Below are 25544 nucleotides of genomic sequence, written 5' to 3' on the forward strand. Positions count from 1 at the left end.
CTGCTTTGAGGGAAATGGTGACGGGCCGCCTGGCCCTTCTGGGCACAGGCCGTTATGACATGAACTTCAGCCCTACCCATAGGTAAGAGCTATGACTTAACAGTGCATCTCTGGTACAAAATAACAGACAGAGCTGGCGCTCTCCTGGCTCTTGTCTTTGTTACTGTCCAGACAGATAGAGGAATGTCTGACACTGTCGCCAGACTTCATTGCTTGCTGGTGGGATCTTAGATAGAGCTCTTCTCATGGGGTATCACTCAAGTACGTTTCTCTAATGAAAATACTGTGCTATCATAAAGAGCCTAGGGACACAATCACCACTGCTAGATGGTTTTATTGAGCGCCTTGAACCACATTTCCCCCAAAGGTAATCCCCTAATTTCCAACCTTCAAATGAAATTAGAGGCCTTTTTATTGTTAAAACTGCCCGCAGTGCCAGTTTTTCCACCATCACCACCAGAAACAAGTCATCCTTTCCGTGCCCCCCTCAGCCACACTTCTAGTGAAGAACCCAAAACACATCTTTCTCAGGGTATTTCTGTATCCTTCCCAGCTCTTCCACCCTTCCTCAATATTGATTACAAAATACCTCAAGTACTGTAGGAATCAAGTGTGTTTTTCTGCAAAAAGCATGAAGAAACCACCATCAGCAAAACAGCATTGCTCCCAGCCAGGCCAAACCCAGCTGTGGGAGAGGGACGGCGGGAGGAGGAGGAAGAGCACCACTTGCTCCGGTGCTGCCCGTATTGCGCTTCGACAGCAAGTTCGTCAGGCGCTGTCTGCAGAGCAGCTTCCACCAGAGCATCATCAGCTTTTGGAATCGGGACCTTTAGCATCCAAACTATTCATAGGCTCCTTTACCGTGAATATTTCTACATCGCTGGTGGTTTGGACATTTTCAGCAGTGAAATGGGTTCTAGACAAGGCTCTGGGGCTGCCCTCGCCCCCTGCCAAACCTAGATGACACCTCATAGTCTGCAGAGTCTGCATTTCCACCTTCACAGGTGGAACAGGTTTGGCCCTTCCAAGCTCTTGTGCAGTGATATGCATCCATGAACAATGTATTCAGCAAAATGCTTTTTCACAAGTGCACAGGATATAACTGTGTTCACAGAAGACCTCCATGACCCCTCGACTGAAGACTTACGAGCAGAATCAAAATACTTTGTAGGTGCTTACAACAGAGATCTGGGGAAGACTCAGTAGCTCCGAGATTCTCTTGCTCTCTCTGTCTCCAGTCCTCCCTGGGCATTGCTTTCTGTTTGGCCTAAGACTTCAGTCACACTGAGCCTGGATTGCCTAATGAGAGAAGAGAGAGTGCAAAGTAATTTTATGCCTGTGTCCTCCTGACAAAGGCATCGCTGCAGAATCCCAGCTCTTGAAAAGTTTATTCTAGAACTGGGACGATTTGTGAGTTTTAGTAAGTCACGGAACGAGTGCCATAGCCTTTTCTCCCCAAAGCCTCCAGCTATCCTTCTTTCCTCTCTTTAACGGGGATGGAAAGAAGGCAGCAATGAAGGAAAAGCTAGACTTCTGGCCTTTCTCAATTTTGGTACAGAAATACTAACATGCTTGTCCCGCTTGTCTTCTCGGCCACTGCAAAAGTGAAAAACTGATGCAGAGTTACTGGGCCATGGCGGGGCATGAATTTTGAACAAAATACCTTGTTACAAATAAGCAGCAACATCTAAAGCTGGGAAGAAGTTCTCAGCCTGGTATGTGAAACGCACCAAAAACCAAGAGCATAAGAACCGAGGTTTAGAAAACCTAGTGTGTCATGGTTTCTTTAAATGTTTGAACCACACAGACCTAGACACGCTTCTAGTCAAAGACTCGAACAGGCAGAGCTGTTCCTTACCACTCTGCTAACTTCTGCTCATACAGCTCCCTGCGCTCGCGATTTCTCTTCTCCTGCAAGGTCTCACCAGCAAGCTTCTGCATAATCATTAAGAGGCTCCCTGCAGGGATCCTAAAGGAGGAAACAGAAGAGTCACAAGTCACCCAGGGGATACACAACAGTAATAACTTACCGGCATCAGCAAAAGGAGCATGCGGGGGCCAGCCACCAGATCAATGGAGCGTAACCTTCCCCAATGCTCACGTCGCACCACAGACTAAGGTGCTCCAGCGTCAGGCACCAAACGCAGCCTGTCTTCAGCTGTGACTCACTGTAGCCCCTTCGATAACATATTTTGAATTTACTCATTGACAGGCACACAAAGGGCAAAGGGGTGAAAGGATTTAAGGTGCCCAAAGAACCCCTGTAGATCATCTAACCCATAATTTAGACAGTCACAGCCCTGCTTAGCCTCTGTCCAGCTCTGGAGGTGTTTTCACTGGTAAAGCTCCCTAGGCTGCTTCCAGGCATGCCCACAGTCGACACTGTCCTGACGGTGCTAAGTAGCACATATAAAGCTCAGCCTCTCGTCCAGGCGAGATCCCCAAATTCACTGTGAGGATATTCACAAGTCAGTACTTTGAGAAGAAATCTCAGTTCTGCTTGAAAAGTCAGACTTCTCCTGAGTTGAGAGGTCCTTGTCCTGACAGACAGAGCCCCAGAGAGAGAACCACAGGTTCCTCCATGCCCCAGGGAGCTTTAGGAGATACATGACTGCAAGCCATACACAAAGAGATGTGCCACCTTACAGCATGGGTCGTGCAGCCCAACCACGCAGCTTCTTCCTCAGCATTTCCTAATGGCTCCTGCTCCACATTTTGGCTTTGATGGAGCCCATTTTGTAAAAAAATCATTTTTACACAAATTCCTAACCTAGGGGCTGGCAGTTCCCAGAGTGCCCCCTTCTTCAAAAGGTGTCACCGTGACATCCAGCACCCCTCGTGTACCGTCTGGATTCTGAGCTGCTACAGGAGCAGTTGCTGATGAAGCTGAGAAGGGAGCCCAGAAGCTGTGTCTTACACTCCTGCCTTCGCTCACAGACAACACAATTTCTTAAAACAGACGCCCAGCGGTTCTGTGCCCAACCATTGGGCTCATCAGTGACCACGCCAAGGAAGGGGGACAGGAGGCATGGCTATAACCCATCCTCATAATTTCCTAACTAACAGGAGCTAGTGTCTCCTCTAACAAGCAAATAGCAGCAAGATGCTCTATTGACAGCACTGAGTTCTTATTACTGAGGAAGCAGCAAAACACAAATCAAGAAAAAAAGAAGAAGAAAAAAACAGTTTAAAGGTTGGAAGAATAGTCATTGTCATGAAGAGATACAGAAAATCCCTGAAGGCAAGAGAGGAAGGGAAGCTTCTGTAGTCCCACCCATGATTGAAGGGTTGGTGTGTGAGGCCACCCCCTAACAAACACCCTTAAAGAGTGGCTGTGTATTGATCACTCATCGGCAGCAGTCGCAACTCACCCAAACGCTGTTCCGAACACGAAGCCACCTGCCAGTCCCTGCAGGCCCAAGTGCATTCTGAAAAGGGCTCCTGTGAAGGCTAAAAAAAACACAAACCCACTGAAACCACGCACAGCCCCCCACCAGCCATCACATACAGACGGAGGGAGCTGCTTTGCTGCATTTCTCCTCTCGGTGAGCTGACATCTACTTTTAACAGAGCAGAAACCAAGCGCTGTGGCCAGCGGGAGGGACCCTCACCATACAGTCACCATGGGCTCTGCACTAAAACACTGCACAAAGCTCTTTCTGCTTCACAAAAACTCCCCAAGAAATGCTAAGTATCTATGAAAGTAAAACTGAGCTCTCTCCAGGCTGGAGCGTGATCCCTCCCCCTCTTTTTTTTTTCCACCCAAAAGAACTCCAGCGAGTATTTCAAAGGTGATCTGATAACTACAAAACTCCCCAATGGTTTCAGAAGGGCATCAATATCTGTCTGTTACAAATAAAGGCATGCAGCAGTTAAACAGTGGAACAAAGTCACAACGGCAGTTGGTAGAACAGGAAACAAAACCCAGGAGCACCGAAGCTAGAGAGCTGCTCAAATCCAAGAGATATGGATTTCTGCTTATGCTTTTCCGCTTATCACCCTTGCTCATAACGAGAAAAGTACACAAGGTTAGAGCAGTCTTACCTCCTGCTGAAGCAAAATTACTGATGGTGGTTTTATTGCGGTATACAGACAGACCAGTGCTCACCGTGCTGCAAAGATAAGGCACAGAAGTCAGCAGTTGCACACGGAAAAAGACAGGTAGCAAAACATAGCCTGAAATAAAGCTGGATTTCATTAAGCCAGCCCTCAGGTTGCCTCTAACTGCCTCGTTGCCCATCTGTCCAGAGCGCACACGTGCCAGCCACACGTGCCTTGATTTCTGTAACTTTACTGGAGGCGGCCGCAGAGCCAGAGGCCGGGCGATACCAGGATTCCTGGCCTGGATCTGGGATATTCTTTCTTTCTCTTTTTAATCAAAGATATTTTTTTCCATTGTATATTCAAGGATAAAAGGAACTGAGCAATGAAAAGGTCCCGTCAGTCAGTCAGTCCTGACGTAGCACCTTTACCCCCAGAAGCTGAATCCGTGTGTCAGTAAGGTCTTCCCTGATGCGGACAGTCCCCACCCCTAGAGCTAAGTCACACTCCTGATGTCAGCAGGGCCACCTACTCTTGCAGCATGAGATGTCCCACCAGGGGAGGTGCACCACCTCCCCCCAAAACATCAGTTAAGCCCCCCAACACTCTCTGTTCTCAGTTCAGCAGCCACATCCTCCGCAGCACTTCAGTGAGCCTCCTGCATGACATCTACAAGTCGACAGCGATGATGATCTCCTTCCCAACGCTGTAACGTCACCCTAGCCTTTGCACAAGGTAAAACTAAACGATTTGGTTTGAAACTGCGAAACTCAAAATTCGCACGACTGCAGGACAAAATCTCCAACTTGGACTTTACAGAAACAATTAGAGCTGAGCGGCAAATACCTTCGAAAGCCTTTTACAAAGGGGTGGTGAAAAAGGGGGGTGATCTGACTGCAGGGGAGACATCTGGTGGAAGATGGCAAGGTTACATGTCAAGCCCAGGAAAACCTGAAGAAATCAAAAGCTCCAGGAGAGTCAGCAAACAGTACACTAACTAAACCTAAGAACAGATACTAAACCAAAAGGAGCCAAAGAAACCAAGAGAGATCGAGGAAGGAATTCAGAAAGGAACAAAAAAATTAGGGAGACGGAAATATAAAATAATGCTTCTCAATACTGCTGGTATCCTACAAGCAGAAGGGGAATTCAAACAGAACACACCTGCAGATATAGTCAATCCAGGTTTAGGACTACACAGAAATTTACTACTTTGAACATCACGGAAGGAGATATTCCTACTTTAAAGGGGCATTGTTCAGAAGAGCGTGCTTAGGTTGATGCTATGTTATCAGAAATACACTGACACATCTGGGGGAGAAAGTCAGGGAAATGGATCGTTATCTCTGCGTTGGTTGTGTGCGTAGGAAAAATTTGAAGGCCCAAAGAGGTACATACAACCGGTAGGTCTGATGTTCAGCGACTGCTTAATAACAAGACAATCATCTGCAAGCATTTGAGGACAAGAACAAAGAATGGTGAGTAATGCTAGTGTATACAAAACTCACAACAGTGAGTAATGCTACTGTACACACAGTATGTAATGAGACATTTCAAACAGGAGAAAAATTAGGATGGGTCGAAAGCTCTTCCAGAAACAGCCAGCACACTGTAACACCCTCCCAGAGAAAACCGCAAAAAAAAGAGATGAAGCAAAAGCAGAAAGAAGCCATCAAGTACAGGGAAGAACAGTATTCAAGGCAATAACAGCACGGATTAGGTGTACGGAACATGGCTTTTCCAGTTTTAGTTTTTGTGTTGGTTCATTAGAAGACTTGAATTCTGGAATAATTATAAAAGGTTAAATCCTCTTCACGTTCAGGCCTTATCAGTCAGACTCGCTGTTAACACAACACTTTGAGCCTCGGTCAATCACCAGCAGTCTCCCAGGGAGCTGCGCGCACTGCCGGCACGAAGGGCTCCTGGCCACTAGTGCTTCAGCAGAAGCCAGCTCTTCTCCCACTGCCACCAGGAAACACTCACTTGAATATTGTCACAAAAGCGGCTACCCTCCAGCTCCAGCGCCAGCCGTAGCGGATGAAACTCCTGAGACCAGCACGATGCGCCGATTGCTGCAGGAGAGAGAAGAGGAGGTTACAGACCACAGCCCTCCTCCTCCTCGCCCGCACCACCAGCCCGCTGCCATCTGGGGTACTCGCGACGGGTCGTGGGACTGGTGTCGCTTGGGAATGATACCCTGACCCTTAGGGATCGAGTCGGTCATCTTCAGAGGAAAAGCCGCTCACGTTTACCCCAGCCACCACCATGGGGAAAACTGAGAATTACTTCCAGTTTGTAACGTCAACTGGTCTTTCTAATCCTGGTGCTGAGACACATCTGGGGGGACGGGGAGAGCTTTCTGAGGGCAGTACAGGAGAGCAGCAGAGAAGAAAGCAGGGACAAACTAGAAACTAGTTCTTCATTATTATAAGTTCATAACTAGCACTAAATAATAACCATTAATAAATAATAACCATAATAAGTAAATAATAACCACCTACTTCAAACGTTAAGAGACCATCAAGCTCTGCGGTTTAGCACTGGTGCTTAAAAGTTTGGCAGTAAGCGGCTTTTAAAAAGATGCGATAAGCAGAAGCTTCATAAAAATTAAAAATATTCCAGTTAATACCACGAAAGAAAATAAATTCTCTCTTCCAGTGGCTGCAGTGTAAGGGCTTAGCCCGGGTGCAGACACACAAGGCAGTCAGCAGAAGGACAGAGCGAAGCCAGGCACCGATACTTTGCAGGCCGCTACGTCGGGGCCAAATCTAAATAGCGGGGCCAAATCTAAATAGCGAATGGTGTAAAATTAGGCAGATTTTTAAAGGTGTTTTTTTTTTCCTAATAATCCAGGTAACCAACACTTCAATCGAAGAACAAAGCCCCAACACACCTACAAAAGGTCACAGACGTCCTTTGTTGCGAGGTGTAGTGGTAAGCTAAAAGAATTTTAAATGGCCTCAAAGTAACTCGCACGGACAGGAGGACACCACCAGTTTGACGCTGTGGAGTGAAGCCTCTAACACACTAAAACTGAAAAGCCGAAGGACTTGTCAAGACGTGCTGAAGACAACTGGGAGACAAATGACCCCCTTAACGCCCGCGCAGAGCTGCCTGCTCGGCACCGCCCTGCAACCAGGCCCTTCGGCCTCCTGCGGACCCCTCTGCCGCCACAAACGGCGGGCTCCAAGGGCGGCTCCTGCCGCAGCCGGAGCCCCCCCAGGCTGCGGGGCTCCGGGGAGGCCCCCGGCGGCCCGGCGACGTTCGGCCCCCGCAGCGGCGGGCGGTGCCCCCCGCTCCCCCGGTCTGACCGACCCCCCCCCCCCCCCCCGCCCCCCGGCGCTCCCGGCTCGGCGGGCGGGCTCGTACCACCGCATCGGCGCGGTTCTGGAAGAGCTCCCCCTGGCTCCCCTCGATGAAGGCCTTCCGGGCCTGGTAGAAGGCCGGCAGCCCGCCGTACACCCAGCCGACGACCCCCCCGGTGAAGGCCGACTTGACGATGTTCACCGTTTCCTCCGGGTACCGCTGCCGCTCGCTGCAAGGGAAGGGCAGGGCTGGGCTCCGGGCCCGGGGGGCACCGGGAGCCGGCGGGCAGCGCCGGGCCCAGCGCCCGCCCGCCCCGGCCCGCCCCGGCCCGGCCCAGCCCAGCCCGCCCCGGTCCTCACTCCCGCCGCCAGAGCTCGCTGAGGCGCTCCCAGCCCGTCTGCGGCGGCGGCGCGGGGCGGCCGAACCGCGGCTGGGCGCCCACCGCCTCCGCCATGGCCCTCCCCGGCCCCGGCCCCGGCCCCGGCCCCGGCGGCAGCGCTGGGCGGGCGCGGCAGCGCCCCCTTCCCGCCGGCGGGGCACCGCACCGCACCGCACCGCACCGCACCGCACCGCACGGCCCGGAGCGGCGGGAGCGGCGAGGGTCCCGTCCTCTCTGCTAAGAGCAACCGGTCGGGGCTGGTTCTGCGATGCGGAAAAAAAAGGAGTGGGAGCGGAAAGCCCCCGGTGGGGACAGGCCGCGGAGCCGTTCCAGCCACCGCGGCTGGAAGCAGAGACACCCTCCGTATTACGGGGACAGAGGGAAACCAGAAAGGGACGCTTCGCTGTCTTTGGGGAAACAGCGATGGCTGTCCAATAGCGACAGGACGAGGGGTAATGGTTTTAAACTAAAAGAGGGTAGATTCAGACTAGGTATAAGGACGAAATTTTTTACAGTGAGGGTGGTGAAACACTGGAACAGGCTGCCCAGAGAGGTGGTAGACACCCCATCCTTGGAAACATTGGAGGCCAGGCTGGATGGGGCTCCGAGCCACCTGATCTGGTTGTAGATGTCCCTGCCCATGGCAGGGGGATGGACTAGGTGACCTTTAAAGGCCCCTCCCGTCCCAAAGCTTTCTGTGATTCTATGAAACAGCTGCGGGCTATCCAGATCTTTTACTGCAATTCTCATTAAGCAACAATGCATCCAACAAAACTTCGTTTTCGTTTTATTCCAAAAGCACTTCGTTAAAAATCGTTTAAAAATACTATACATAGCTCTTTCCGTTTCTCAGCCTCTCCATTGACCAAAAATACAAAACCAGAAAACCCCTGCCACTCTTGCACAGCTCTTTTCCTCAGAAACCAGGCTATTTTAATACCCCGATTTGTTTCCTTTGCAAGAAACATAACCGGCACGCTGCTCCAGCAACTGGCGCTTGACGAACAGGTCCGGCGGTTACGTCCCCGTACCAGGGCTCGGCGGTGCTGCGAGGCCCCCGCACAAGCGCGTACCTGTGTAGGGGCACTTTGCGTTACTGTTCCTTGTAGTGTTTTCTTCTTCTCCGATCCAAACCGCCTGCGGAGGAGACCCTGAGCTGTTGCTATCATTCTCGTCCATTAATGTGTCGCTTCCTAAGCCTTGAGGCCGCTTTACCATCGAGGGCGCTCCCCTGGGAGGCAGTGACCCTCCTGGGTTCCCACTGCTGCCTCCCACGCTCTTGCGAGCACCCGTTTGGATACCAGAGAAGATGCTGCTTCCTACCAGGCCTCTCAACTCGGGGGCCGCAGAGCATTTCAGAAATGGCACGCCCTCTGAGCTGAGCAGCCTGTAGTGGGCGTAACTAACAGTGAGCACAGGCAACCCGTGACTGAACTCAGAGTCAGTAATGTCAGGAGTAGCTGCCACTCTGTGGCTGAAGTCGTTCCCTCAACCAGACTGAAGGAGAAGAGAAAAGGAGTGTACCGGCTGTGGGAGAGAAAAGCGAATACTGAAGTGAGCAGATGTGTTACCAGCTTCAAAAAAAAAACCCAACAAAAAACAAAAAAAACAACCCTAGAAAGATTACAGTGGAGAATCTGTGAACATCTGGAAAAAAGAAGAGCTGACTCTAACTGCATCTACTTTCTCTGGGTTCTTAAGGATGCCTGGCCAGCCGACCGGGGAGAGCTTGCTAGCAGGGGCTCAGTTCTGCATGGCTGCGCGGGCACCCGCTCCTCTGTCGGAGGATGAGCCGCCTTTATCTCAGGTGCCAGCTGCCCGCCTGCCTGCTGCTCAGGCTTAGCGCTCTGGCAGCATCTTCGCCACCGGCCGCCCTGCTATGAGGTAGGTAGGTCAACTGCGCAAGGACCATTTGTCCTTTCAACGGCACATCAAAGCCTTACCATCAACCTCTTTAGAAACCTGACATAAAGCATCAGAAAACTAAGCTCTAAGCTATCTAAGAAGGGTTACCCCAAATCCCAGTACCTGCTTCTGTCAGAGAACACCCAATATCCCAAGTGCTATCGCACAGGTGGGAAAACATTGACCATCTACAAAAAAAGGGGCAGGTATCTCCCAGCTGAGTGTAGCTGACAGTCTGTACCTTGCTCACGAGTACGGAGGACTCGGTAAAAAGTCCAGTGAAATTAACAGAAAGGCTTCTCATTGACTGAATGGGATTTAGGATCATTCTGAGACAGGTAGTAACTAAGTCCCAAATGCTAACAACCTTCTTCCAGAGACGAGCATAACCACCCCATTAAATAGCCATAACCCAACATTCTACTCAATGTTCTCGTGGCGAGAGTATAACCGGGTCCCATCGTACGGGAGAAATTTCAAAGTCAGCCTATTGCTGTTCCCTGTAGTTCTAGCGTCAAGGATAAGAAGTCCGAGAGAAGAAGAAAGAAGATACACTGATCTTCAGATTTCCGCAGAGATCAGTTTGAGCTGAAGAGAAAAACACAGAAGTCTCTACAGTTCTGTTTTCAGCCATTCGGAAGTGATCTCGCGGTAGCTCTTCCTCCTTTTCACTTTGTAAGTCAGGGTTTGGGAATATTCAGACAGCAGATGCTCCCAGTAGCACGAGACATCCTCCATCTGCAAGTGCTCGGTGATGAATTGGCGTCCCCTAGAGACACACAAGGCACAGTCAGAACCAATTTCCAGTTCCTACAAGAGTCTTTGGTTTTGTTCTATATGTACATCAGCTTTCACTCTTCTGTGTTTCCAATGAGAAACAACACGCGCTGCTCTGTACCATCTATTTTAATGTCACACTTCTCATTCACGCTCACAGCTCTGACAGTTGCAGTGCTTTTGTTATCCTCAAGATGGTATTTGTTATCTGGGATAATAAATATCAGATTTCACATATCAGATACAGCCTGAGCAGCACCGACGCACACCGCTTCAGAAGCCAGGCGCTGCCAGCCCGGATACATAACGCTTATAGCGCAGACACAGTTCCCAGGGGTCAACTGACCTCATACTGAGACAAAAGCTCCCAACTTCTGATAGCTTTCAGTGGGGTTCCTGACACGGGTCACATCTGAACCAAAGCCCTAAGCATAGCATCTTGCTCTTCCGTTCCCCCTGCTTGTTACGAGTTCTCCAGCCCTCCTGCTGTCATGGCAGAATACCAGCTATACTGCGCCCTATTAATACTAGGCTGTCTTTGATAGGTAACCCCTTCAAAAGCTGCCTAAGAATGTGCTTTGGAAGAAGATTGCCTGATAGCCAGAAAGGACACACCACTTACCTCTCTGAAATATCTTGTGCTATGGCATCATTTTCCTTTACAAATTGCAACAGCTCCCTAAAATGAAGACCAAAAAAGTGCTATGAAACAACCAGCTCAATGGAGAACGCGGTCCCTTAGCTAAACTACTGCAGAAGACGAGGTTAAGGATCTACAACTGAGTGAGGGACTGGTGCTCCTCATTTCAGAGCACAGAAGAAACCTGCCATTCTCAGTTGTTCCCTATCAGTTCTGGGCGGCATGCTGAAATCTGGGAGCTAACACAATTTTTGGCCCAGCGATACGTTCCTCTTTCCCTTATCTGTGCTGCAGGGCCAGCTTGGAAACTGAAATGCCTGGTGCCTGCTGATTTCAGTGAGGGTGACAGACCTCCTTACCCCAGTGAAACCGTACTCTCTAAGTAACGCGAGCGAAGGATTCTTTGGGGGCAGTAATAAAGAGAAAAAGAGCACAACCTCCAAGAGCCTTTGTCTGATGGCTCGGAGTGGAGGCACTTCTATCTACTACAAACCAAGCCGCCTTCCCAAACACAGCAGCGTTTCCCTGTGGCGCGCAATGCCCCACTAAGCACGCTTGGGGTCTCACACCTGACGTTAGAGAGGTCTGATCGGACTGGGATGTAGTGGACCCAAGGCTTCAGCTGGGGGTAGAAGAACTCCAACCACTCTTCTCCAACGTGAAAGACGAGTGAACCACACAAGAAAAGGTGTTTCAACCGGAAACTGGCAGCCACTCCCCGGAAATTAAACAGATACCTTTAAAAGGAGAAGCAAAGAGAGGGACCTGGTTACACCTGGCATTTTGCGGGGAAATGCACTAAGAAACTGGGCTCTGAGTAGCAGTCAGCCTTCCCTCATGGGTAGCAGCTGGGGGGGCTCCCTCACACTCAGCCAAGCACCTGCTGCTAAAACAAAGGGAAGACATTTATTTGAAGCTCCTCACAGGAAAGGTGAGCTGAAGTTAAGGACGTGCTAGGTGAGTTTCTGCTGCCCATCAAAACCGAGGGAGAAAAATCAAAGCGTGCTGCTTTACCTCTGATAAAGACACCTGCCCGTGACAAACCAAAAGAGGCCTCACGGACAACAGCCAGCAAGGCATGGAAGGTCACAACATGGGTGCTGATCCTGTGACTCTACACTTCAGAGACTCTGTTACCACGAGGAGCTTTTTCCCAATTCTCTGTTGTCTTGCAGTGAGCTTTTCTGTTCATTGTTCTGCTTTGCCACATCTATCTCAGTTGTTTTTTTGTTTTTCTTTTTTCCACTGGGATCCTGCTTTAAACTCAATCTAATTGTTTCATATTAACTTGGGAATGCAACCCTAGGAGGTTAAACAGGCTAGCACGCAACAGATGGACTTTGCAGATAACAAAGAATCCACAATTTTGTTTTCAGTATTTTCTGCCAAGTTAGTAAAGTGGGCTTGACTGGTGGGGGATTTCTCTTAGCAAACTGTATCTCAGAGGGATGTTTGTTTGCTTACTTGCTTGCTTTTTTAAACCCACATTTCTCCAATCATATGGAAAGCTGTTTTTCCTGTGGGTAAAACCCCTCAGTACATATAACTAATCTTTCAAGTCAAACATTTTGGGCTGGGGAAAGGGAGTTCTTCCTTTAATTAAGCTATTTGGGCTGAGATGGGAATTATGTATTACATATATTTTGGGTGAGATGGGAATTATAGCTAAACTTATTTCAGTGCTAAGTGACAAGGAGTAAATCTGAAATTATTTTGCATTCTTTGTATTACCTAGGAGCTCAAGGCAGGGATGAGGAGCTCATTGTATTAGGAACTCAACAAATACACGTAGAGATGTAACAAGAACAGAGGTCTGGAAGCGAGGAAACGCCTCTATCCAATTCCAGACACGGCTCCCACCATCTGTGACCTCAGCCAAGTCACTGAGGGCTGCTCTCAGACAGCCCGCTGCAGCACCTACACTGAAGGAAGCAACGAGAAGTTTGTGTTGACCGCACCAGACCCTGGGCTACGACAAAAGCGTGTGAGAATGTTTCAGCCCATACTGTACGAGGGGCTCAGCAGGCATCAGGAGTTGGGAAGTCTATGTGTAACAGAAGGGAGAAATCTGGGCAACAGTCTAGTGAAATATAAAATGAGACAAGTCAATCATATTTGCAGAAAAACGCAGATCCAGCCAAATGACTGAGCTCTTACATCAGCAGATTCTAGCTGGTAGAATTGTAACTAGGTAATTTTAAAGCAAAAGAAAAAGCACAACACCAGACATGCATACACACTAAGAGTTTATATTTTTTACACAGAAACCCACAAGAATATTACACCAAAAGACCCTCCCTAAAGTAGTTAAGAAATAAAAACCTTTGTAAATCAAAACCACGTTCTCCCAAACAACATACAAAGTATGAATCAATCCTGTATCTGCTCGATCATATTTCAGGTTCTCTCTTTTACTATGTACATCCAACAGCAACACTTGCCCCAGTACGCACATGATGACGTGATTCCTTAGTTCCTTATGTCTTTGAAGACAGTAATGCTATCACCGTAGCACCGAAAAAATAATTTTGAACACACAGCTTGGTACAGGAATGTAAAGAAAAAATGATAGAAAGCCTTTTTGATTAAAATAAAATAAAATTTTCGATCTATATGTTTATTAGTGATGTAAGACCTTTACTTTCCCCAAAGCACTTTATTTCTCCTGACCTGACAGGGGAAAGCTGACACCGAAAGAGGCCATGTTAAGCTCCCCAATTTTCGACTGCCTTCACAAGTTTCCTTGTCTGCACGGAGCTGGTTGCTGGAATCAGACCTTAAAATAAAATGAGACCTTACACCATAGCCCTTGAACAGCTTTAGTAATCGAAACTCTTACTTGTATTTGCAGTGATCAACCAGTGGAATTTCCTTTGCAGGAGGCTTTCCTAAGGTGTCCTTAAAATAAAGAGAATTAAACAAAATCAGTAGGCTTTATATAGTGATTTCATATTTGTTTTCCTTCTCAGTTAGAAACAAAGCGTCAGCTTTGTCTCAAAACCCTCCATTCCCACTTCTGAGAAAACCTTCTCTGGTGGGCTTTTATAACTATTATGAAGAATTCCCAGCCCTTCAAACAAGAAAAAAAGTTCAGTAAATTACACACTGCCTGTAAGCAAATGCCAGCACAAACACATTAAATGATAATGTTTAGCTGGCAGCTACAGAATGGAAAACAGCTTGGGACAATGGGCTATGTGAAGCCAAGTGTAACTGGATTAGCCAAGACTGTCTGGAGAGAGCTGGACTGTAGACTAAGTATGGAACTAAAAAGTGATTGGCAGCAGCTATCAGAAAGTTATCAACAAGACGACCAAGAAACGGAGATGACAGAAAAAGGTTTAAAAAGACTGACACCACCACACAGACAGCTTGGGGCTAGAAGGGGAAGAGTTGGCTAATTTGGTTGTAATGGAGGAGGAAGGGATTGGCACAGGTTCATTTTCTTGCGTGTGCTCGTTTCCTTGAACAAGAAAGTGTGGATGGAAGGAAAATGTTTGGCCTGCCAGGCTCTAGAGACTCCTTACTTTCATCCGTCAGAGAGACGCAGCCATCAAGCGAACTACAAGCCTCCCCCACTCTAGAGGATCACTCGCAACTCTACAACAAGATGCATCTCAATCATCAAAGCCATCTTGCAATGCTACCCTTTCTGGCCTTCACACTCAGGAGACAGACAACACCCACACACCTTCTCAGATTTCCAGGCCTGGTTTTTAGTGTACTCGGCATCAACAAGTTCTGGGTTTTCTCGGGACAGCAGAATGAGGGGATCTCTCTCAGGGCTCGTTCTGCAAAAGAAATGCTATCAGTAACTGTCAATCCGCATGATCCAACACAGCTAACAAACTACAGGACTTGAGACCCTGCCTCTTTATGAGGCTGACCTCCGTATGTGCCCCAAAAACATTATACGAGTGCCTACCATACAGTGTATTTCTGTCCCAGGGTATACTAGCAGAAGAGAATGAGTTATGTGTACCGAAATTATGTGAGGCCATGTTTCTTTATTTCACTTACTAAATATTTAATGGTATTATTTAAGCAATTCCCAGGACAAATCAGCAGATTTTTTTTTTTTCCTTCAGGCCTTATCCTGATGGGTGCCAAATACTTTAACTCCCTTCTATGTCAGAGAGCGAGCTAAGAGATGCTAAGCATCTTCAGCACTTGATCCCTCTGACACTAATTTAAAACACTACTGATAAACAAAGTTATGACATCCCTGAGACTCACTCCTCATCACCTTCTGAGCCTACCCAGTAAGATATCAAATCCATCCCTACTGGAGATGGAGGAGGAACAAAAAGGAGCAGGGGTTAACACTGTTTTCAAACTGTCGCTGGAGAGAGGGTAAAAATAATCTACTTTCTTATCCCCCACACTCAGGTAATTTAATGCAAGAATACTTGTTGATTCACTGTCAAGCACTTGCATAGCGAATAAAGTATTCACACTGGCAAGAAGCATGCACATCAATATCAAATCTTTAAATTTGTATCATGCACCTGCAGTTCTCTTCACAGAACAAAACAAGCTGGTTCCTAGTGTGACAGTTTTACTCATTAAGAAATAACATAGCAAATCCATCACAACTTCTGTTTCCAATATTAGACTTCTGATAATAAACTAGTTGCAAATGGCAATTCTTATGGAGAATCACTAATGGGGAAATGCTGCTGTACAAAATGCCTTGCTTTCCTCACTTTTAAAAAATACATTCTGGGTTACATTTGTTTAGGTCTTGGAGATACAGAAATTTCTACATACAGACAGCTGTCATGGCATATTTTGGTAGAATCTCCTGCTGTAGGAAAATATGCTCACCTGGATCCTCGGAAATATCCTTTAGAGATTTTTTTCATCCATGGCCATTTTTCTGCAGATCTGAAAATATTGTTTATACATGGCAATAAATGATTTAATATAACCACGAAACAGCGCTCTCATCAGTTTTCACAGCATGATCTCTTTTTATTATTCTTCATTTTTGATGGAAATCACTTTCTTCATTATAGCAGAAAAAACTCAGCCAGGTCCAATGAAACAGGTTTTCCTGTGAATATTGTGTTTAAGGCAACATGACATCGGCACATTCTACTTTTCAGAATACTTTTCAGTCAAAACAATGACTTACACACAACCCCCTTACTAAATCTTTACAGGTATTAAAATTTACCTAAAATTTGAATCCGCTTTTTGCACTGTTTTATTTTTCTGTACTTCGCTGTTGTGAAGTGACTAGCTGTGACTAGTTTCTAACCACTGCCATTTCCCATTAAAAAAAACCCAAACAACAACAAACAAAAAAACCTACCTAGTGTTTTGCATTTAAAACACAGGGGTTGATTATTTTCCCAAATAACTTTCATTTTAAATCTAAATGACTCCTTCAAAATAGCAGTTCACACGTTTTATTTCTGTCAGTGCAGTCACCTGCCTCCCTCTGGGGAACTCTTTGTTGCACTTTTTTGTTTCACCTGGCCTGATATATAGGTCCTGATCCCCAAACTGATCTGCACAGGTCAAGCTCTGCATCCGCTTGTAACCCAGTGACACAAGTGGGGTTCACTGGGAAAGAAAGGATAGGTAAATGCTTTGGATCTTCATTATGTTACATCGGCTGCAGCTATGAGTAGTCCCATAGAGCTTCAGATTTTGAAGAGGGAAACATTCAACCTTCCATTCTGGTGTCAAGTGACGGACATCAAGGTGGGTTTTTTTTTCTCATGTTTCTAAGTTCACTCACTGTTGCACACTTTGTCACTCTCCATGGGAAACAGCCCCTTATTCTGCTAATAGTCAAAGATCCTGCCAAAAGAAAGACTCTCAGAGAAGTCTTCCGTCTTACTCTCAAGCCCAGTAATGACTCTTGAGTCTTGGGAACGATTCCAGGTTTCTCTATTGCACAACAATACTCAAGTAAAAGCAGATCTAAAGAAGACTTTCCTTTACCCTTCCAGAAGCTTATACAAACATCCTGGATCATCCCTGCAGTGAAAAAACCACAGCTCTTAGAGAAGTAGTTGGAAACAAAGGAAAATATTTCCATGTGTCAGGGGAGATTTCTGCAGGCAAAAGATAACTGCTGCTTTATTGACAAACCCTATCCCAGCAAAAATGATAGTAATCTGGCCCTGACAGCATGAAGAATGTGTATACTTTGTCCTCTGCATTCCTTACCAAAGTGCTGGAAACAGAGAAGCTAATTATAACTTCTGGTTACATCATCCAAGGTTTCCATGGAGAATTCTCATACAGCAGTTAGGCTGTATGTAGTTCATGAGAGGCAGCAGGACAGATCACAGGCCAACAGACCTATGGTCTTAGACTTCAATGTTGCCCTAATGCTGCCCAGTGCTAGACGGCTTTTTACTGTGAGTTTGTCTTCCATTAAACCTCCTCCCCACATAACCATTTCCAAAACATACCTTCTGAGGTCTTCTCTCATGAGGTCCCAGCGCCCTAAACCTGTTGGGTAAATTGGCCAAACAGCTGGTCCTCCTTCCCAAAACGTCCAGGCAGGATACATGATATCACTGTATTCAGGCGTCTTCAGAAAAAGGAGAGTAACGTAAGAATAAGAGCAATATCTACTTCAGTTTCCTGACTGAGCCCACCAGTAAGGAACATCCCTTCTAGGAGTTCTGTCTGCTCTCTCCGTTACTGTTCCATAGGCAGCCACGAGAGCTTAGCGGCCACCACGGTGTTGCTGGGGTTCACATGAAGACAACCCAATATCGAAATGTTTCAATGATTTAAAAAAAGGCTATGTCTTGCTGCATGACAACATGGGACTTTCATGTTAGAAAATTACTAATCAGCTCTATCATGGATCTCTTTTGTTAATAGCGGAAGACCTGAGCTCCACTCACCTTTCTGAAGACTTGTGCCTATGTGTAGCTACAAATGTTTTCTACTGATCATAAGTCAAGAGGCATTATTATCTCCTCAGAGATAGAGGCACTTATAGACACTTTGACATTTAGGTTTCCAACACTTCAGTTCATTCCAGCCTTCCTAGAGTTCACTTAACAATTCACTGTCACAAATATCCAGGCCATGTAAGAATTTCAGTTCCTCGCTCCTGTTTGGATGTTTAAATTCCCATATAATCAGAGGGAAGGCCAGCACTTAAGTAAGACTAAACCCTTTCATGAAACCAGACTATAGGCCACTTCCTTGCACTAGCAATAAACTTGCTATGCAATTATCCATCTGTCTGTCACCTGGAGATACTGGAGAGAGTCCAAGACCACCACAGTAGCAGGTGGTAGGTGCACATGACGTATAAACAGGGGCTGAGGAATGGGTTTGTTCACACATAGGAAGAGGAGGCTTAGGGGAATCTAAATGCCGTCTCCTACTACCTCATGAGAGAGTTCAGAGAAGATGGAGGCAGACTCTTTTCAGAAGTGCAGAGACAGAATGAGAGGCAACAGGCTTTGATTACAAGAAGGGAAATTCCAATTAGATATTGGGAAACACGTTTTCATTCTGAGGGAGGTCAAACACTGGCTGTGGACACCCTGTCCTCGGGGATGGTGAGAACCAGGCAGGACACAGCCTGGAGCACCCTGGTTGCTCCTAGTTGGTCCTAATTGGACCTAGTTGGTCCTGCTCTGAGTGAGGTGCTGGACTGTGTGACCTCCTCAGGTCCCTTCCAACTTAAATGAGAGTGTTCTATGATCTGCTCCTTCTCAGTCTTGCTATAAACAGGCATCGATAACAAACCGTGACAGATCCACCACCACCCCGGGGTGGACCTTCTGAGATGTAGAATAGGACAATCCTGCAATCCCTTACGCTTTCAGCCTCAGAATATATCCTGGAGCCTTCCTCATTCTGGCAGTGACTAATGCTGGCTGGTTAAATGTGAGCTGTGCCTGGGTCACGGGGTTTCAGTTAAGGACAGGGCTGAGGTTACAGTTCAGAATCTCAGACAATGGTGACCGGAGAACTCAGTTTCTTGCGGGGTCCTGCAAGGCACCCAGGGGCAGGATGATGAATACGGCTGCAAAGATTAAACTCCTGCAACCTGCTCTGCATTAGCTTGGGTCCTGCTGGCTGGAGTTAAGGCTGTGCAATGGTCAAGGGGCAAGACAGCTAGCGTTACTACTACCTCTGGCAGCGAACATAGTTCTTGAATGACAACGCTTGCAATGCTGTATTGAAATTCTAGAGAGAGTTTTAGGATGGCTGGCGACCAGGAAATAGTTACGGATTGTATTAGGGTTCAGGCTGCATAAACTGAAGACCTGAGTAAGATGCTACAAGCTAGCCAAAACAGAATAGGGCCTGAACTAGGAAGAGCAAATGGTTTATTGCTTCTTTTGCATCTTACTGTCTGCTGAGCTTCAGCCAAGGACAGGATCACGATCAGGGTTAGGTAGCGAGGGTGCAGGATGTGGGCACGTTAGGCATACACTAAGACAAAGGAAGATTAGCTGAAGCTTGAGGTGTAACGGTATTTTGTTGGAAAGGATGAGACACTATGCTACGGTCAGGTTTAACAATGGGAGAGGCAGGAAAACATATGGGAGGGCTCTCCAGTCTGGGAACAGAGACGCAGAGAACGAATGTCTGTGTGTGTGTGCCTCTGCGTGCGTGTGCACGTTTGGAGATGGAAAAGGGAATCCAGGGGAAAAGCATTCACAGGAGACAGCCATATTACAGAAAAGAAGATAAGAAACACTTATCTGTGGTACCAAAAAAGAGGACTAAAATATTCATATTAAATGAGATTAACTGTGTGACAGCTGACTGATGATCAAAAATCCTTAACAATGCTGATAAACTACTGCTACAATTTTAGCAGAAACACTGTAGCAAATGACAGCGATGCTGGCACATATCCCATCCAGCTGTGCATCATTCCACTGCAGCAGAGGTACATTTTTTTGACCTGGAAGAGCAGCTAATGAGGGGAAAAACTGTTCTATTGAACAAATCTGCAAGTCTGTCTGCCAGAAAACTGGAAGCAAAAGGAAACAAAGAGCAAAAAAAGAGCAAGCAATTTTGACACAAAGAAAACCTGTGGGGAACCATCCTCAAAAATACATTCCCAAGAGAAAGGAGGACATGCATGTCTCAGAAATGCTCAGCTTTTAAAGGTGTGCGCACCTTACTGAAGGAGAAGACTGGGATAATGGGTTTCATCCACCTGGGGACCTGGGGGTAGTCTCGCACGTTGATCACCATTTCCATGTCAGGGAGGCGGTTGATGATCCCCAGAAGGAAGTGCTCAACTCCACTGCATCTGTGGAGAAACGACATACGGCAAAGAGCTGTGAGGAGAAAGCACAATCCTGCAGTCTCTTCCAGGCCTTTCTCTCTGTGCAGGAGCAGAAGAGATGGTGAGCCTGAGCCATACCACAATGCAGGCTGGGAACTGCCTATAGCAGCCTCTAAGCCCCAACGCGGTACAGATACCAATGAAGTAACCCATCCTGTTAAATCTGGTCTGATCTGCAGCTTTCTCTGGGATCCCACAACCAACCAACTCTTTGTACGACGAAGTGCAACAATGACACTTAACTCTTGCTACATTTAAGCCTCATACATCATTTTCTAGGCTCCTGCGCTGATAAGGAATTTAGACCTCTGAAATATCATTGTGGTCCGTGGCTTTCAACTTGGCAGATTTGGAAGTACTCCTGTGCCCAGCTAGGGAGACAAGATCTTCTGCACAGCTCTTACCTTGCAGGGAACAAGCAGTCCTCCTCACGGTACAGTTTATTCTTAACGATTTGGTAGTGTGTCCCGAGCTTCCGGCTCACCACATCTGATATTATCTCCTTGGAAATGCCACCTCGAAAAGGAGCCAGGTCCTGCTTCCAGACACTGAAACAAAACAATCAGCCATTATGATGTAAAATAGGAAGGATACTGTGCATTAAATTACTGCACTATACAGAACAGACTTCTAGCTAAAACAAGCTCCGTGTAGCTTCCAGGAGCTCTGCTACATGTGGCATAACAGAGAATTTAATTTAAGTCACTTTGAGTATCTGAGTAACAGCTCGTCCAAGGTCCAAGTTTCACTCTTTGACTATCTATGTGTTGTATATTGTGCTGTTTGCCGCAACAGAAAGCCCAGCACAGGACTCTGAGGCTAAATCAACATGGACTACTCTAGTTACTCTCCCAGAAAGGACCCTACGTACCCTGGCAGGTTATGGGTAAAAGCCTTCAGCTCACTTAACCTTTGAGTTGCGAAGCTTGTGCTCTGGTCTTCCATGAATGATGGGCCACACCACGACCAAACTCCTCACACAATGTCACGCTATTTATACATGAAAAAGAAGGTAAGAGTCCAGTCACAAGGAGCAGCGTCACCAAATAATGCTGTGTGCAGTGAAAGCCAGCTCAGGAGGAGAGGCCTATGTAGTTTGTGTTCTGTGGCATCTGCACATCATCAGCGAGCTCCAGGAATGCAGTATGAAAACATAAACCTAACGTATATAAGAAAACGCAGGAGGAGGATGCAGTTTATAGGTCCTCAGATCTAACTGCTTGGAGCAGTTAATGAACACTGTCAGATTGTAACAGCCATGGAGATGTCCTCCCCACTTTTTGGTAGACACTGCATCAATGCCTTGGTTTAATACAACACTGCAGGGGTGATCGCACTGTGAGGGTGGTCAAACACTGGCACAGGCTGCCCAGAGAGGTGGTGGAGTTTCTGTCCTTTGAGATATTCAAAACCCAACTGGACACAGTCCTGGCAACCCCGCTTGAGCAGAAGGGTTGGATTTAATGATCTCAAGAGGTCCCCTCCAACCTCCAGGACTCTGCTATTTCATAATCAGGTAGAAAACAGTAAAACTACATAAAGAAGTGCCATTGTGCAGATGGACTGACCACAGGATAAGCAGTCTGGCAGGGACGCAAATGTAATGAGCTTGAGAACAGGAGGAACGTTGCAGTTTTATGGCACATCCATGTCATTGTAACCTAAGTGACAACTGAAAGGTAGCAACAAACAAGTTTGGACCTTCACTCCTTGCCCACTGAGTCACAGAAGACTAGACACAAGTAGAATCTGTTATACAGGGAAAAGTACTGGCTGTTGGTGTTCTGCTGCATTTCTACATATCTCCAAATCAGCTATCAAAATGAACTGAGTTTCTCACAGCCTATGTGCTGTATTATCTTCCTGGATTCTTTTGTAATGCCTGTCACTACCGCAGTGCTCCTCAACAACCCTTAAATAAACTACTGCTTTAGTGAAAACTAGGTTTCAAGATCCACAGCAACCCTAATTTCATGTTACTATTGCCTATCACGTTCTGAAGCAGGTTTGGAGGTTGTAACCACTTGGGAAGATGTTCTTCTCAAAGGTGGGCAGAGGATGGCGCATTGTATGTTTAAAGATTAGAAGATGTCTTTAGGCTGTATCTGAATTGGAACTGAGGAAAAAGACTGGAAGGCTAAACTAGAAGAGACTTTTCCTCATCAATATTTCAAGAGCAATGAAGATCAAAAACTCCAAACAGAGTGTACAAACAGTTGCCCAACACGACTCATCTGATATTAAAAGCTGATATAGCACTCTTCTCACCCTCAGGATGAGTGAGCACGTCTGGTATTTTTTAAATAGGAGGCTTAAAGTTGGGCATCTGTGTTTCTCCATTTGGAATCCAAATCCTAAGGACAAAAGAATATTTTGACTCTTCCCTGTACTCCCTCTTCCCCTTTAAATAAAAACACTGCTTAAAGATACCAGAAAAACCCAGTCCTACAGTCCCTACCCACATTAACAGCAATGACCTATGCACCTGTAATATTCTCCATGCTGAAGTCATGCTCTACCAGCGGGAACAGAAGGGAAGTTTGGTTTGGCCACCTACAGTGGTCTTGCATCCACATACAAGTTTCTAGCTCTCTGCACTATGTTACTGTAGGAAGATTAGGCAGAGTGCTGGCAGCATTTTGTATAATGCTCCACAGTTATAAAAAAATAAACAGGACTTGTGTCTTCCTGAATGAGCTCCTCTTGGATCATACTTTGGTCATGTGAAAATCAGGTAGTTGAATATCCACTGCCACTCCAATTCTGACAAGCAGCGAGCTAAACTCCCTAGAAAGAGCACTCCTCCAATTGTCCCCTCCCCTCTTCCACTGGAAGCCCTGTCCAAGCACAGGGAGTGAGCAAAGTACAACACACTATCACATCAAATGAATCTGTGTTCTGTAACAATCTTTCTTAATCTAGCGATTTTAAAATATTTTGTAGATACTTATTTTCTTCCACTTTTAAAAGCCCACAAGGAAGAGTTGTTAGCAACATTGCACTGAGAGAAAAGGCAGACGTGGATTGTTAACACAGAAATATCACCGTGTACAGGTTTATTGCGTGATCATTTGGGGATGCTGACAGAGTGTTTGTTGTTCAATCACAGAGGACAACAAGGAGAGTGATCAGTTTGCAGGTGAACACACCTTCTGTTGGAACTATGGAGGCCAACCTGTTTCACACAGTGCCATTAATAACCTCCCTCTTGGAAGCACCGTGACCTACGACGGCTGCAGATGTGACACTTTAGAGCCCAAATAGTCTCTAGCTAATTCCCATCCACCAGTGCTGGCAACAGTATTCCCTCTCATGGCCTGTGCAGTCAAAAGGAAACCAGCCTCTCACCTTTGGTGGCAGCTACAATTCTCCTTTACGCATGGCTCATAGGCTTCCACCGCTGTCTTAATTTGGTCAGTTATGGCTTTCCATTTGGCATCTAAAATACACAGGAGGGAAAAGTTAAAGGAATGAATGCATTAAACTATCAGAGCAACTAGCGGGAGCCGAACAGGATTTCTGGCCGCCCAGCCGAGGGGGGATGGGACAGGGGATCGGGCACCCCGACGGCCCCCGGGCTGAAAGGGAAGCCGGGAGGAGCCGGAGGCTTCCCTTTCGGCCCGGGGGCCACCACGGGGTGCCGGGGGAGCTGCCCGGCCGGGCGGAGGCGAGATTCCCCCAGCCCCTCACAGGACGCGCGGGCTCCCGCCCGGGCCACCGACCCTCCCCGCCGGCCGCGAAGCCGCGTCCCGTTCCCCTCCCAGCAACACCCGCACGCCCGGGCGAAGGGAGGGGCCCCGGGCGACGCTCACCTGCCAGGTCACCCGCTGCGGAGGGCTCCAGCCGCCACACGGCGACCGCCGCCAGAGCCCAGAGGGCCCGCGCTGCCAGCCCCATGCCGCCGCCGCCAGCAGGGCCTTGCGCATGCGCGACCCGCCGCCCGCCAAACCAAAGATGGCGGCCGTGGCCCTCAGCCCCGCACAAAGATGGCGGCGCTAGCCGCGGGCCTTGTGCCGCGGCCCTTGATGGGAGCTGTAGTTCCCGCGGCGCCTCAATGGCGGCGCTGTCCCTCCCCACTCAGGGGCTGCGTGTGGGGGGACCCCCGTTGAGGCCATGTCGTGACAGCAGGCGGCTTTTGTCACAGCAGGCACTGGCGTGGGGGGGCCACAGTAGATGGGGACTGCGCTGCAAAAATACCCACTGCCCAGAGCAGACCTGAGTGTGCATCTGTGGTAGTCCCTCCGAATCATCTCCTCGCTCCGCTCCTGTGCGGCTCAGGAGCCCCGCGAGCCTGGTGGCCCCCGCTCCTTTTGGGTTTTTTTGCGGGGGAACTTCCCTGGACACCTGAATTCATCAAGCAGTTTGCCCAACCGGTAAGAGGCTCCTTCTCCTGGCCCGACCTCTTGCTGTTGCCAAGGCCTGATTCAATATGATCATTTAGGATTAAGTCATGAATCTCGTCGTTACGGCATAAGGGTTAGATGGATTTGTGTAAAATACTCTGGAGCTTCAGGGATGTGGACTGCAAGAAAGAAGAGAAACAGCAGGACCGAGAATTGGTGGTTGAGTGCCATCAATGTAATGCACAGGACCTCCTCTTTGCAAAATGGTTTCTAAGAATACAGTCTTCAAAAGTACCCTCCACTTAGTGTTCGAGTCAGCCTTCAGGAGACAGGCTCGTTAACACCGTGCTGGATGCAATCACCATGCTGATAAGCAGCCAAATTAACACAGGTAAGAAAGGATGGGGCTGAGCAAACACTGTCCTAACATGAATCCATACCAGTCAATTGATGTTTTTCCCTAGGTTGAGTGTGGGAAGGCCTGTCCTCTCTTTGTGGGGTCTATGTATTCAAATGCAAACACTAAACCTTCATCTTTCCTAGCCCGGATCCACCTTGGAGGTTTTGGATTCCAGGAGGAGGTGCCGTGGCTGCTCATTAATAAGAAGGAGCCACATTTATGTTAAGTTTGTACCTACAGCATGAAGGCTGAGTGATTAACCCCAAAAGCTACCAACTCAACTTGTTATAAAGGCCTGTTTTGTGTGAAACAGAATTGGTCCTGTAGGTATCTGTAGGTTTGGATGGAGAAATAGTTACCAGAAAACAGACCAAAGAGGAAAAGCACGTGCTGAGGAGTGTGAAGCTTTCCCGAGGACTAATAAATTCTAGAGACTGGTAGTCCTCCTGAATCTGCAA

At 47.5% G+C, this 25544-nt stretch overlaps 2 protein-coding genes across 5 annotated transcripts; both read right to left on the reverse strand.

Annotated features, from left to right (window-relative positions):
* Positions 1-316: 316 nt before the first annotated feature.
* Positions 317-7849, reverse strand: TIMMDC1 (translocase of inner mitochondrial membrane domain containing 1). The gene is made up of 7 exons (XM_087756631.1): positions 7707-7849; positions 7411-7576; positions 6025-6113; positions 4045-4112; positions 3372-3450; positions 1859-1969; positions 317-1299 (listed from the first exon to the last, which is right to left on the reverse strand). Exons 1-7 carry the CDS (start codon positions 7799-7801, stop codon positions 1200-1202), a joined length of 708 nt encoding a protein of 235 aa, XP_087612757.1. The 5' UTR covers positions 7802-7849; the 3' UTR covers positions 317-1199.
* A 647-nt stretch (positions 7850-8496) lies between these two features.
* Positions 8497-24302, reverse strand: POGLUT1 (protein O-glucosyltransferase 1). Of its 4 annotated transcripts, XR_015704605.1 has the most exons (12): positions 24156-24302; positions 23692-23782; positions 20748-20891; positions 20172-20307; positions 17480-17601; positions 15876-15935; positions 14740-14839; positions 13888-13946; positions 11618-11785; positions 11031-11087; positions 9873-10400; positions 8497-9253 (listed from the first exon to the last, which is right to left on the reverse strand). XR_015704605.1 is itself a non-coding variant. In XM_087756625.1 (11 exons), exons 1-11 carry the CDS (start codon positions 24238-24240, stop codon positions 10244-10246), a joined length of 1179 nt encoding a protein of 392 aa, XP_087612751.1. In that variant the 5' UTR covers positions 24241-24302; the 3' UTR covers positions 8497-10243. The 4 variants fall into 4 exon arrangements, 3 of the variants coding, with proteins under 3 accessions (XP_087612751.1, XP_087612753.1, XP_087612752.1); XM_087756625.1 differs by having other exon boundaries at positions 8497-10400; XM_087756627.1 differs by lacking the exons at positions 8497-9253; positions 9873-10400; positions 11031-11087 and adding an exon at positions 12780-12970 and having other exon boundaries at positions 11653-11785.
* Between the last annotated feature and the right edge of the window lie 1242 nt (positions 24303-25544).

This window comes from Nipponia nippon, unplaced genomic scaffold, assembly GCF_047370975.1.
Source record: "Nipponia nippon isolate SJK-2023a ecotype South Korea unplaced genomic scaffold, ASM4737097v1 scaffold_2, whole genome shotgun sequence".
NCBI lineage: Eukaryota > Metazoa > Chordata > Aves > Pelecaniformes > Threskiornithidae > Nipponia > Nipponia nippon.